The 14362-nt window shown below is 61.2% G+C and overlaps 1 protein-coding gene across 1 annotated transcript; it reads right to left on the bottom strand.

Annotated features, from left to right (window-relative positions):
- Positions 1-3103: 3103 nt before the first annotated feature.
- On the bottom strand, positions 3104-9164 carry KAZALD1 (Kazal type serine peptidase inhibitor domain 1). Its single transcript, XM_063338764.1, has 5 exons — positions 9070-9164; positions 6977-7577; positions 5643-5803; positions 4151-4298; positions 3104-3937 (listed from the first exon to the last, which is right to left on the bottom strand). The coding sequence occupies exons 2-5, from the start codon at positions 7476-7478 to the stop codon at positions 3852-3854; spliced, it is 897 nt and encodes a 298-aa protein (XP_063194834.1). The 5' UTR covers positions 7479-7577; positions 9070-9164; the 3' UTR covers positions 3104-3851.
- Positions 9165-14362: the final 5198 nt, after the last annotated feature.

Raw genomic sequence — 14362 nt, 5'->3', positions numbered from 1 at the left:
TAGCGGCTAATCGCGCCGGTGGCCCAAATCTGGACCCTGGGATGGAGGCGCAGATGTGCCTTCTGCCCCGGCCCGGGCTGAGGGCAGATCCCGGCACACCCGGGGGCAGAGAAGAAGAGGGACAACGTGTTTTCGCTGCTGGACCATATTTACCTGCCAAACTTGGTGGCTTCCCTGCAGACCACAAAACCCTGCGGCTTGGTGGCTGCTCTGGGTGCCTGGTGCCAGGTGAGTTCGTGAGGCCTGCGGTGGTCCCTGGGGCAGGCTGGAGACCTGCACGGTGCTCCTGCATCAAAGGCTGGAGAGGTGGGAAAAGTCAAGATCCCACTGGCAGCCTGCAGCAGGGTGTGAGAATTGCAGGTTTGGGGCAGAAAGCAGCTGGTTTGGGGGCTGGGGAGGGCTGTTTTACCTGTATTTCTCCCCTAGAACCCAGGGCTGCAAGTACACAATGGCAGTAGCCGAAATGCTTGACGATGGCAGGGCAGTGCCAGCCCTGTGCATGTCCCCCCAAGGGCTGGGGTCCAGTGGGTTTTTAACCACAAGGTTTTGGCTCCATTAGCGTGTGCCTTCAAGGTCTTTTGGGTGCCGGCAGGATGAGCCCCCCTTTCTTTGTCCCCAGCCTCGCGGTGACTTCTGGTGCCCAGGGAGATGCCCCGCACCCTGCTCACCCCCGGTGGCCAGGAGGTGCCAGGGCTGGTACATGCCTAGGGCCAGCAGCCACGTTAGCGCTTCCCAGTCCAGCTGATCCCGTGCCTGACGTCAGCCCAACATCTGGGCCGAGCTGCTGCTCTGAGCGCCGGCAGCTGGGCTGGCAGGAGCCGCTGGGGCCCCTCCGCCCCCAGCGCCCCCGGAAAGCAACCGCCCCAAAAATCAGTCTGCGAAGGGATTTGGTGCTGCACACTGCTCCAACACGATCTCTGTCCCCACACTGACACCAGGCGAAGTCTGGCTGGGTCCCCAGCATCCTTCAGATGCTCGGACCCGAGCAGAGCATCTGCTGCTGGCAGAGCCCAGGGGGACCCCCTCCTTGGGGCAGGGGCTGCGGGAAGCAGCCGAGCAGCCAGCAGCAGAGCTGACCAAATGTTTGTAGAGCCAACAAATAACCTCAATTAAGCTCTGTGGCAGTGACCGATTCCAGCCGTGCAGTGATATTGGCTCCTTTAATTTTTAAGTGGCTGGAAATGGCAAGGCTGGGAGCTGGGGCGGGGGGACACCAGCCCCCTTCGTGCCCCTGGGACCATTCTGCTGCTCCTTGTTTTGGGGGAAGGGGAGCCCCAGTACTGGCTGAGCTGCCAGCCTGCAGCTCCAACAGCCCTCTCATGCACTGGGATCTGTGGAAACTGGGATTCGCAGCCCCCAGTTTGGTTAATTTTGGCCAAGGGCTCTTGCTTAAGCTCCCCACTTTCTCAGCCACCACATCCCCTCTGCCATCCCTGCAGGGCAGGAGCGGGAGCCGACAGCATCCCCTGCCAGGAACCTGGCGGGTACCACAGGGACCAGGTGCAGAGCTGACGACGGCAAGGACTGAGCCCAAACTGTGGATGCCCACCTGTGCCTGGGCAGGGCATCACCCTACAGAGCACATGGAAAGCCAGGGGTGGGGGTCCGACCCATCCACCCCCCCCAGCCAGCCCAGTGCTGCACCCACGCCCGGTGTGACCTGGAATCGTGCCGGCGTGGGCAAGGGGAGCCCGGCCCTGGGGAGGGTTGGCATGGCAGCCCTGGCCAGGGGCCAGCCCCGGGCACCGGCGGGGAGTCCAGCGAGCGTCTCTGAACTGTTGAAGCGCCGGGATACTCTCAGGTTTCCCCATGGCAGCCTCAGCCTGAGCGTGGCCCAGTTCCACCAGCTGATCTGTGTGGGGATCAGGATGGGTGAAAACACCCCAGCTCTTCCAAAAGCAGGCTTTGCACCCCAAAAAAGCAAAATAAAAGCAAATGGCACATTTCTGTACCTCCCAACACCCTCCGACTCTGATGTAGCAGCCCCAGGAGGATGTTATTACGCTGTTAGATGGAAGGAGAAACTAAGGGTGGCTCTTGCATTTCCCCGGCCGAGCAGGGGTTCGGAGGATGGGCAGCCCCGCAGGCAGGCAGGGCGGCAGCACGGCCGCCTGTGCCCCATCAGGCTGCGGCGCAGGGGCCAGGGCTGGCCCAGCCTCACCGTCTGCAGGAATTTTGCTCCGCTGCCAACTCCAGACAAATCCCTTTTATTTGCTTGTTCAGGTTTCGATGCCATAATTGCATCGCCTGAGCCAGCTCTTGAGAGAAAGAGGAAGAAAAGAACAGGGGGGGAAAAAAAAAGGGGAAGGAGAGCAGCACGGTGCCCGAGCCGCCAGCCTCGTCGCATCCTGCCCACTCCTGCCTGGGGACAGGCCAACTCCTTCCTCCCAGGGTCTGGCTCCCTGCCGCAGCTCTGGACCTCCCTGGAGCTGGGACTGAGTAACCAGGAACGGTTTGGGCCGTGGGGAGGTTTCGAGTCTCAAAAGTCTTGTAAATGCTGCTGGTTTGGGTGGGGGGGGAGGGCAAATCCTCCCTTGAGTGTGAGCTCAGCCCTGGGTCCTGCCAGCCCTCTCTGGGCACAGAACAGCACACCACAGCTCTAGGTTTCTTTCCTGCTTTCCGCTAAAATTAATTTGCTCTAAATTTCCAGATCTCTGAGGCAGGTGTTTTTTCTTTAATAAATGGAGCATTTTCAGTGGAAATGGGAGCCTCCCTGTCCTTCCCCAGTCAGGCACAGAGCTGCTGTGCTCCCTCCGTGCTGTCAGGGCTATGGTCACCTGGGTGGAGACCCCCAGTGCCACCCACGGGGCACAGGACCCCAGGATGAGGATAGGCAGAGGTGGGATAGGACCGGAAAAAAAGGGGGTGCAAAGACCCAGCTTGATGCATCCCCACCGCGCAGGGGATGGTCTGGTGGGTACCCCCATCCCCACGTGGGGTGAGAAGGGCAGGACCCACACCAGGACCAGCTGTGAGCCCCAGGATGGGCAGGAGGGCTCCTCAGCCCAAGCATCACTGCAAAGGACAAGGTAGCATCCGCAGCGTTTGCACTCTCCCTCACCCAAGAATAACCCTTGCGGGTAGAGAACAGTTGCCTGGTCTGTGTTGGCTTTGACCAATGTGTATATTTTAAGTAACATCAACTGAAATGTCAAAGTAAAGAGTTGCGTGGAAAGGAAAGCACAAAGTCAGTCAAAAAGGCCGAAGTGTTTCTGACCACATGAGTGGCTGGGCTGGGGAAAAGGGCAGCACTCAAAACCACAAGTGTCTGGTTTCCTCAAATCACTACTTTTCTGGTTAAAAACTAAATGGGAAGAAGGATGTTTTTGGCAGCAGGTTCCCCAGGTCCTGGGGAGAAGCCTGACTGTCCCTGTGCTTGGGTAACACAGATCAGCCCCAGGGGTGACACACTGGGTGTCACGGCTAGGTCCCAGCCCACCGCTCTGGCTTCCCCAAAATGCTTCGCACAAGGCAGAGATGTTCCTGCCCTGGTGTCCCTCTCCCGGGGAGGGCTGCCTCTACCCCCAGCACCAAGTCCTTGTCACACACAGCATGGGTCTCCCTGCAGTGTCCCACCTGCTGCCACATTCCTGCTCAGTGCCTGGAGGACAGACCCACGCCACCCCCAGTCCCAGCCCTGCGCCATCAACCAGCCAGTGTCCCCTCCCCAAGCACCCTCAGCAAAGGGATGTGTCACCCTGTCCCCCACCCCAAAAAGAGAGGCTGCTGTGCCAGGACTGTTCAGAGAAGGAGTTTTGGGCTGGGGGTGCTTGCTCTGGAGATGTCCCTGAACCCCAGGAACAGCCACCATGGGCAAGGTGATGTCTGCATCTGGACATCCCGTCTCCGGGCTAGTAATAGTCCTCCTCGCTCTCCCCGTAGTCCTCAGGCGTCGTGTGAGGCTTCGGCAGGGAAAAGCCTGTCAGGTTGAGCTGATCTGAAACGGCAGCACGGGGACAATGTGACATTGTCCATCTCGGTGCCTTCCCCCTTACCCACCAGAGCTAAAGCCAAACCGTGCACGGCAGCTTGCTGGGGCATCCCCAGCACAGCCCTATGCACAGGCAGTTCCCACCATACCAGTGCATCCTGCTCAAATGTCCCTCCCCTTGTCCCCATGAGAGCATGGGGACAAGGACATGGTGCTCACCTGGCGTGAAGACGGTCAGGCTGGCTAATGCCACCACCTCCCCAACCCTGTTTCTGGCGAAGCAGCGGTAGGTGCCTTCATCCGTCACTCGCACACCCTGGATCTGGAGCCAGCCTGTCACTTCGTATTTCTGGGGACCGCCTCTGAACTGCAAGGCAAGGGGTGGGGTGGGATTTTGGTTAGCGCTGGGGCCAGCAAAGCCCCATGTGGGGCTGGGATGGATGGGAAGGAGGACACAAGACCAGGGAAACTCTTTCCCCTCCCTAGTAAGTACCACCCTGGGGGCAGGCGTCAACCCCCTGGATGCAGGTGCCCCCTTTTTCCACTACCCAGGAGAGGTGGGGGAAATGGCCATCTTCTTGCCCCCTGAAGGACCTGGGAGCCCTGCTTTGGGCAGGACCCTGCAGACATGTCCTGGACTCCCAGCTGTGCCCCTAATGCCACCGTGGTCCCCAAACGGCAGGAGGATGCTGGGGCTGGTGCTTTGCAGCACGGCAGAAGCAAGGGGCTATCTGTGCCGTGGCCACAGCCAGCCTGGGATGGCTCAGAGGAGCCCCAGGTTCCCTGTTCCAGCAAGCAGTGAGGTCCCAGGACTGCTCTGGCGCCAACCATGCTATTTTCTGTTTGTCCCCAGCAATAAATAGCCTTTTCCTGACCCAGCTGGGCTGCAGCTGTGTTTGCAGGCTGCTATTATGGTGCAGCGGTCAGGGGCGGAGGACAGCTGAGTCTCCTGCAGCCAGGCAGGGTAGCCCTGCTTGGGTTGAAGGTCCTTGGCCGGACCCTGCGACAGGGTATGGGGTGCCACAAAGGTCAGAAAGATGGAGGGGGACCAGCATGTCACCCTGCAATGGTGCCAGGTCCTACCTGCTCCTTTGGCTTCCCCCATCTATCCTACAATAGCTTTCTCCCAGCCGGTTCCTGACTGCAGTGTGCGGCCCCTGTGCCCACAACCTCTAACAGCTGGGTCCGCCCAGCTAGGCACTATATTTGGGGCTGGCTGCAGGCAAGATGCTGACCCCTGGGCCTGCCAGCGCTGGGAAGGGAGTCCGGCTCAGAGCAACGGGCGGAAAAGGGCAGGGACTGCCTGAGTCTGCTGGTGGGAGCCAGCAGGAGGATAACCCAGGCTGGAAGGCACCTTGGGAGGTCTTCTCTTCCAGCCCTGCCGGTGGGAGTGCAAGTGAAGCCAGAAAACAAAGCAAACTAAAGGCAGAGAGGTGGGAAATCCCGTGCTGCAGGTCTCTGCAGGTCCTAAAAAATATTCATACATTCAAAAACTACTAGAGAAAATTGCAGAAGAGCGCTATGCTGATGGCTCCTAACACCAAGACACCAGCCCTGTCTCAGCCAGTCCTCATGGTGTGCAGGCTCCAGCCACCACTTCTCATTCCCAGGCAAGCAGGCGTGGCCTCCCCCAGAGGAAGAATGCCCTAAGGTCTGGTTGCCCACAAGCTCTGAGAAAGTCTGGGTCCAACGTCCTACGTGCACTGCTCACCTGGACAGAGATGTGGGGGTCATCTCCAGGCAGCAGCATCTCCATGCCATCCTTCCTCCACTCGATGGATGCCATGGGGTAGGCGAAGACCTCGCAGCCGAAGATGACGTCCTGCCCAGTGATGTTCCACGTGTCGTAGGGAGGAGAGGTGATCTGGGGCTCTGGGGAAGGGGGGACAGGAGAGCAGGGTGGGCTCAGAAGAAGTCCTACAGACTGTCCTGGGCTGTTTGCCTCTGGCATGGGACAATTTGTCTCATGTAGAGGCGTGCCCCTCTCCTCTCCCACCCATGGCAGACCCTCACCTTGCCCCAGGACGTGGTCCCTCTTCGCATCTGGGACTGGGGGCTCCCTGTCCAGACCCCCTGGCCCATGGTGGGTTGCCATCCCTCCTGACCTCGCTTTCCCCACCTGCACAGTGATGCTCAGAGACACACGTGCAGCAGGGAACAGTTCAATAACGTCAACACTACAAAGCGAAGCTCTCCTCCACAATCCGAGTGTGCTCCTCCTGTGGGGCAAAGGCCGAGGGGCTCTCCTCCAGCCCGAGACTGGTGAGGATGGATGGGGTAGATGAACTTCCAGCCGAATGAAACCTCTGCTCTGGCACCAGGCTTGTGACAGCGATTAAGGGAGTGAGCAGGTCCCTGGATGCTGTACAGAGGCGATACCTCCAGGTCCCACATCCCTTCCCTAGAGGGACTGAGTGAGGACCACCCTTCCTACCCACAGGTCAAGGGAAGGCTTCCACCTCCAAATATACCCAGGGGAAAACATCAAGGACATGATGATCTACAGAAAATAAAGCCAACTTTATGTCCCTCAGGCTGTGGTGACAGCACTGTGTGGACTGAGCAGGCTGGGGCACTATCTCCCCACCGCTGCCTGCCCCCCAACCCCCACTGGGTTTTAAATGGGAGATGGAAATCATGCAGGCAAGTCAAATTGACCCAGGTTTCCATTTGCAGGAGGCAGCCACATTTCTCAGGAGCGCTGGACCAGCGCTGCCGCCAAGAATTCACTAACAATTCCCTGGAACTTCCCCATCTGCTCCAGCAGGTTTTGCTGCCTCCCATAAATCCCGCTCCCATTTGGTAAAGCTGCTCCCAGGCCTTTCCAGGTGCCGGATCTGCAGGGGCTGCCCCAGAGCAGCAGGGTTGGGGGGACCAGAGGGGACTTGCCACTCCATGGTGCAGTCCCCAGCACAGCCGTGTCCCTGTGGATGCCGTGGGTTTGCTGCCAAGTGAAAGAGTTGAGCCAATCCCCCACTTGTTTGTCTTTCCCAAGAGGGACGAGCCTCTGTCCCGCTGCCCACACAACCACTCCCGAGGCACTACCTGACTCGCAGGGACCCTCGTGGGCCACGGTGAGGTTGGCATCGGGGTGGGCATGGGCGACTTCCAGGAACCTGCAGATCTGGGCATAGGTTTTGCCATCGGAGCCGCAGAGGGCCAGGTGGGAGAGGCAGGCGCACTGCGGCTCGGGCACCTCTCCGTGCTGCAGGTCCCCGGCATCCAGCCGGCACTCCAGGTGTTCCCCGCACTTGCCGTAGAAGTGGTTGGTGTTGTCCAGGTCGCAGATCTGCCCCTCCAGGTTAGCACACTCCCAGCAGCAGTCGCAGGCATCCCGCACCGTGCCAGCCAGGCACCCGCGTGGCACCGGGCACTCCTCCGGCCGGCACTCGGCGCAGCCCTCTCCTTCCTCCAGCAGCCGCTGCCAGCCCCGCTGGAGGTAGTCGGAGGTGCTGGGAAAAGCCTGGCCCAGCTGGAGCGAAGCCCAGTGCAAGGAGAGCAAGGAAAGCACGAGGCAAGAGGAGCTCAGGGTCTTGGCTTCAGACATCCTCACGGCAGCTCCTCTATCCCGGTCTCACCATCACTTGGACAGGGACCTCTGGCACTGCTCTGGCCTCCCTGGCTAGATCCGAGGGGCCATCCTGACCTGCAAGGAGGGAGGATGTGTGTTGTCAGTGCAGGGAGTGTCCCCCACCCCTCTGACTCCCAGCAGGGGTTGGTCCCAGCCCCGCAGCCGTGTCCTTCCCATCCTGGGGGTCCCCAACTCCTGCCAGGCTCCTCAACCAACTCCCAGCCCAAGATGCTGAACATCCTCCGGTGGCACGAGGCTGCTGCCCCAGACCCATCAGGTTTCATCCTTTTTCCCTGGCAGCCCAGTGGGCAGAGCCCAGCCTGCTGTGACCCCACCGCAGCCCAGGAAGCCGGGGGGCTGCCGAGGGGCTGGACAGGCTGCTGCACACCATCACGGCTCAGATGGTTTGTACTCTGTTCCTCTAGGAAGGCCGTTCTTGAGCCAGGCGCCCCTTTCCTTTCCCTATTGCTTTGCAAGAGTCATGAGCCCTTTTTTCCTCCGTCACCATCCAGACAAGCGCAGTGGAGCGGCTGATCCCACAGACAAGGGGCTCTTTCCCACTGGAGGCAGCCAGCCGAGAGGAGCCGAGCCAGCAGGATGCTCCCAGTCACGCCTGGCTTTTGTCCTTCTCCCCTCCCTGCACCGTAAACCCTCTTTTTAGGTACCTCCCACCCAAGCAGGGTCTGAAACACCCCAAAAAAAGCTTTGTGAACCTCCCAGTTATCACACAAGCATCGGGGTGAGCACAGGAGAACTCAGTGCACAAGTGGGCAGTCAGCAGACTGGCGGCAGGCTGACCATGCTCTGGCACAGTGGGGTCCCTGTCCCCAAACCCCAAGCCTGCATCACCGCCCAGGTAAGTAGGGAGGCTGATCTGCCCCTGGGCTTCCCATCCCTGTGGGGGGGATATTTGGGGTCACCATCCCCAGAGAGGGTGACAATAAATTGAACCCCTTTACAAGCATGGCCCAACCCCTGATTATACTCTGGCTGCCTTCCCTGAGACGGAGTGAAATTCCTGTCCCCTGGGTCACCCAACACCAGTAAGCAGAGCTGGGGAGGGGACCCGGGCTGCCCCATCCCCTCCTGCTGGGAACGGCACCGAAGGGCAGGCTGCAGCCCCCTCAGCTGCACCCCACAGAACCCCCATCCTCCAGGACTAACGCAGCCCGGAGCTGGGGTGATGGGGATGGCCAGGTCAGTGGCTTTGCAAGGCGACACACACATGCACCCCCCGCATAACAAACTGGGAAGCTTTGACCTGTTTAGCAGAGACCACCGAGCTCCCCACGGGTGGAAAGGGGCAGGGGGTCCCGGTGGTGGTGTGTCCCCCCCCCTTAAACTCTCCTTAGCCTGGGCTTTATGGAGCAAGGCTCCAGCCCCGATGGATGGCGGGGGGAGGCTGGCAGGGAAGGGGGAATAACTGCAAAGTTGATCACTGGCTCCCCAAGTCTGGAGTGCACTCGAGGGATGGCTCTGGGGGTCCTGGCTGAGCCCTGGGAAGGGGCACGGCGTCCCCTGGGGTCCCCGCCCGTCGGGAGCCCCCCCGCTGTGAGCCGCCACTTACCGGAGGTGCCGGGCAGCGGTGGTTTCGGGGGGTTGCGGGCATGCAGTGGCCGTGGCGGCAGGGCTGCTGGCCCCCGGCTGCTCCGACACCCGCCGTGATGTCAGCGAAACGTGAGTCCCCCCGCCCCTCTCCGGGCCCCGCCGCCCATCCCTGGACCGGCACCCGGGCTGGCGGGCACCCCTTCCCTGCCGGGGTCCCGCCACCCACCGCACCCCGGCTCTGCCGCTCCGGCCCCCCGACACCGGCACCACCCCACAGACCCCGACACTGGGGTCACCCCAAGCCACGCACTGGGACCTGGGCTGATGCCCTGGGGTAGGAGGGTACCAAAGTGGGGGGCTGGGGTTCAGAGACCAACTTTGCAGGGCTCTGTGGGGACACGTGAATGGGAGGGAAAAAGACAGGGGTGGGCATGGCTGGGGAAGTGGGCAAAAGCCTCTCTCAACCTTTAATTTGGGTGGGAAATACAGGCTGAAACACCGAGAAGCTGCTGTAAATAAACAGGGGGGATAATTCCTGGGGGATGTCTGTCCTCACCCCACCCCAGGAGCCAGGAACAAAGAGGGTATTGGGGTGCAAGCAATGGCATTACCTTGGCTGGAGCGGAGCCGTCGGGAGCGGTGGTGGGGCTGCTCCACGCCACAGCAGAGCAAAACCGACGTCCACGGGACTGGGTCTCCAGAGCTCCCCAGTAAGCTGCCTCAGTGCTCCCTGCCTCAGTTTCCCTGGCTCTGAGGAGCCGGGGACCCAGCGTGCCTTTTCAGCACAAACACGTCATGCATTCACATCTTGCTCCTGCCACTCTGCTGGGGGGGATCCTACAGCCCACTTCCCTCCTCCGGGCGAGGAATTTGTGGGATTTGCTTCCCCGGTGAAGCTCAGGCGAAGCAAAGCTGTTGCAGGACCCCTCGGAGGATCTGGTTTCCTTCACCACGCTGCAAAAATCTGCTTTTGCTTTCCAACACCCTCCTGCAAATTCGTTCCGGTCTCCAGAGCTTTCACTCGGTCACGTTGTGAATCCGGCTGCAGCTAACGACGGAAAATGCGCCAGGCTTCGGCCCCCTAAATCCTCCTTTGCCAGCCAAACCCCCCCTCTCCAGCCCCCCACCGCAGAGGGGGGTTTCCTGCCGGCTCTGCCTTCGGCCTCGCCTCCCGCTCCCCCTCCGCGGCCCCCAGCCCCTTGGCTCAGGGCTGCCTCCCTTCCCGGCTCCCCTTGCCTGGCCCATCGAGCGTGGTCCCTGCGTGCCGCAGGTTTTCAGGCCCCTCATCCACGAGACGCCGAGCAGCTGGGGCTGCAGCTGCTTTGCGAGCAGGGAAAAAGTCAGGGAGGGGGCTGAGGTTTCCCTACACACACCCTCAGAAATGGCTCAGAGCCGGAGCAGAGAGGGGACAGGCTGTAGGTGACACAGATGGGGGTGTTGAGCCCCCCTGGGCTGCCCCCACTGTGCCCTGCTTCCCCACCTTGGGACGAAGCATCACTTGTGCCTTCGGGCATCCCTGAGCCAAGCGCATCCTGGCCTGTCCCGGCCCCACACAGCAGGCAAAGCAGTGGGGCAAGTCTGGCCCTAAATGCCACTGTCAGTCCACACAGCTCCTGGCCGGCACAGGAATACAGCCAGCGCTTAAATCCCAGGCACTGCTGAAAAGTGGGGACAGAAATAACCCCTGGTCATTTGCCTCTCTTGCCCTCGGCAGGAGGGCAAGGGGGGACAGGCCCCCATGCTGCTGTCCTTCTCCACACACGAGGACCCTGGCCCAGGCTCTTTCTCCCATGTCCCATACCCAGGTGACTGGAGTGTCCCTGTCCCCATGGGGTTATCACAGCTTCTGGGTGGCTGGATTCGTCCGAGCATCACCGCAGCATCTGCCACCTGCGAGGTGGGGGGAGGCTACATCTTCGGATAGAGATCCTCTGGCCAAGGGTGAAATCCAACCACAGATCTGAGTAGGGAAAGCTCCAGCCACGGTGCAACACAACCCAGCACCTGCAAGCCATGGGCAGTGCAGCTCAGGAAGACAAGATGGAGCTCAAACCTGGCAGGTAATTAAACCTCCTGCTTAATGAGGCTGTTGAATGTGCTAATAAATAGCAGCAGCTATGAATGAGGGGTGGAAGGGCTAACCTGTGCTTAACAAGGAGCTGTGCTCAATCACACCTTGATTCAACCAGTGCGGCACCCAGGGCTTGCAGCTCCAACTGCTGGGAGCGGATTTTAGGGGGAAAAAAGGTGGTTGCAGCCCTGGATGGCCTAGCACTGGGGTAAATCACATTCCCAGCTACCCACTCATACTGGCCAGTTTTCCTTCCTTTCTCCTCAATTGGCCCTAGCCCAGTGAAGCTCCTGAAGTTGGGCTGTGAAGATGCAGTGAGTCTTAAGCACCAAAGCCCCTTCCTCCCTACCTGGAGCTTTGCTCCCCATCACCGTTTCCCCCTGCTGTGGTGGTCCCGTTGAAGCCAGGAGTCTGTGGATGCTCCTGGCAGATCCACAGCCATGGCATCTCTCCAGAGCTCTGTCACCAGGATGTGCCCCTGATGGCAGAGCTGTCATGGCCGATCTGGGGTGCCCCGCTGTTCCTGGCCCCATTATCTCCTCACAGCCCTGGGCTGATCTCCTGGACCACCCCACAGAGATCTGGGGCTTACAGCAGACAAGGCCAAGGAAAAAACCCACCCTGGAAAAAAGGTCCTGGGCCAAGTGACTCAACGCACGTCATGTCAGGGAGGGCTGGCGAGCAGCGTCGGGGCTGGCGGGGACGGGAATGCGGGTTGTGTCACAGCAGAAGCAAACGTCACTGGGACGTGCTGGGGCAGGGGGTGCTGCTGGCACACTGCTTGGGGCTGTGGCGGTCTCATTCTGATAATAAACCAAATTTCCCATGTTTCAGCTCAAACTTGCTGCTCTTCTCCGTTTCCTGTCTTTTGGAGCAGCCTGAAGCAGCCATGATCCAGCCAGCCCACCCCAAGGCCACACAGCTCTCGGGGGTCCTAACCACATCCTGGGTATCCACTGTGGGGACAAGGGACAGGCAGCAGGCAGGTCCCTCCTGACCCACATCCCAGGCCCTGGGAAGCATCCGGGCTCAGGTTTCTCCAGGCTTTTCCAGAGCAAATTCCTCCCAAGAACAAACCCGTCAGCAAATTCTTGGGGAAACGGTTGCAGCTGCGAGCAGGAGGGACGGTGGGGCTCTCAGGCCGGCCCCGAGGAGAGGCATCCGGGTGGCGAGGGATGCTCCGGTCCCCAGGCTGCCGCGGTGTCCCCGGCCGGAGGCTGTCGGGCCCCTTCTCCCGCAGGGCAGGAGCCGCGGCTCGGCGGGGCTGGATGCGGCTCGGCTCCTTCCCCGCAGGAATCCCTCTGCTTTCGCCGGGGTTTTTCCACCGGCCTCATCCAAGAGCAGGTCGTATAACGCGGGGCCAGGAGGCAAGCGGGCGGCGGGGGCTGCGTTCCCGGGGATGCCCCCCCTCTGCCTGCCGTCCACCCCCACCCCCCCGGCGGCTGACACAGCCGTGCCAACTTTGACACCTCGGGGACGGCTTAGCGCGGTTCCCACCGCCCCGCGACGTACCAGGCTCCCCCCCCCCCAGCTCCGCATCCCTGACCCCGCAGCAAACAGGAGCACCCCCTATAACGTCCCTACCCGCCCCGCAGCCCCTTCCAGCCCCCGCACCGAGGGGCTGCCCCGGCGGAGGGGTGCAGGCAGGCGGTGCAGGCAGCAGGCTGCGGGGTCTCTGCTGCCACCTCCAGGGCACTGCTTGCCTCGTCCCCCTCCCCTCGCCCTGGCACTCTTTTCCCTGTACCCGGGCCCTGCAGATCCTGGAGCTCCGCATGGCCACCTCAGCACCGCCCCCCCCTCCCTGCACCCCAAAACAAGCCACCGCCATGAGCCCACCCTGGGGACCCCCACTGCCACGTAGCGTCCTGAGGGCCTTGGGGACTCTCCTAGGGTGCGGGGACCCTCCGCTCAGCCTGCCCTGGGTGCATCAGGCTGCATATCCCACCCCCCGCCTCAACCGGCCGGGGTGGGTGCTCTGGAGGGTGCTGCCAGCTCTGTGGGACGGTGCCCTGTGCCCGCTGTCCCCCTTGCACCCTCCCTTTCCCCAGCCTCCACCAGCGCCAGTAGGGCTGGGACACAGCCAGGGAAGGTGACCCATCGCCAGCGCCCCGGCACCCCCTGCCACCAGGGATGGGCGCTGGGGAGGGGGAGCCTACCCACCCCCCGCCCTGCAAGAGGCTGCCCATTTCCAGGCGTCATTAAAGAGCAATTAGCTGGAAATTAAGCTGAGAACAAGTATTGATTAGCTCATTAAGGCTGGGGGAGCCGGCTGTGGCGGTAGGAATTGCTGCCGCTCACCCTCATTATGGGCAAGGTTAAAGCTTGCGGTCGGGCAGCTCATTAAAAATGCTAGGGACCAATCAATGTCCCCAGCCCAGTGCCGCCCAGCACACTCAGCACCCCCGGGGACACCCAGATGCTGCCTTTCGGAGACTCACCCATGACCTCTGGGATGAGCCAGCTCGGGAAAGGATTGAGCATCCTTGCTCCCCTGCATCCATTGCCACATCCTGGGCTCCCCTGCAGAGGCAGCAGTGTCGCCTTTGGGCTTGTCAGCCCCACAGAGCTCACCAGCTGGGGGGGTCATCTTTCTTTCCTCCCCCAACCAGGGGACCCATGGGGACAGGCCCTCCCTAGCCCAGCAAAGTGATTGAATCCGTGGACTCTCAGCAGCGCTGCCAGCTCCGGGAGAGGACAGCCAGTATGGCTGGTTTGCAGGACAGCACCCCAGGACTGCTTCCCACCAGCGCTGAGTTCGTCAGATCTCAGCCCAGCCATGCCAGCTTGTACGGGTGGGGGACAGGCCAAAGTGGGTCTCAGGGGTGGGATGAAAGTAGCTGGGGACATGGGGACAGGCAAAAGACACCCAGTGGCTCCGTGCAGCCAAGTGCTGCCATGCCACCCTGCCCTGCACCCTAGCCCCACAGCTCCATGGGCTCTTGGGGCGAGCCCAGGCCCTGCCGAGTCACCCAGCCGGACCCAGCCACCCCAAGCCCCTGTGTCTCCAGTCCCCTGTCCCCTCCAGTGTCCCTCCCATCCCCATCTCTGCCTCTTGTGGCCATCAGCAGCTCAGGGCCAGCTCCCAGTCAGTGCATGCACAGAGGGTGTCCCTGCGCAGGCTGGTGGTGCGGAGCTGGGGGGGTAGGTGTCATCATTATTTTTGTTTTCTTTGCACTGCCCTGGAAATATATTGTATTCTCAGCTAATCCCGTTCAATTACACCACAATAAAACACATAATA

Source organism: Chroicocephalus ridibundus, chromosome 6 (assembly GCF_963924245.1).
Source record: "Chroicocephalus ridibundus chromosome 6, bChrRid1.1, whole genome shotgun sequence".
NCBI lineage: Eukaryota > Metazoa > Chordata > Aves > Charadriiformes > Laridae > Chroicocephalus > Chroicocephalus ridibundus.
Note: the sequence above shows the minus strand (reverse complement) of the source record. Positions and strands in the feature narration are given on the sequence as shown.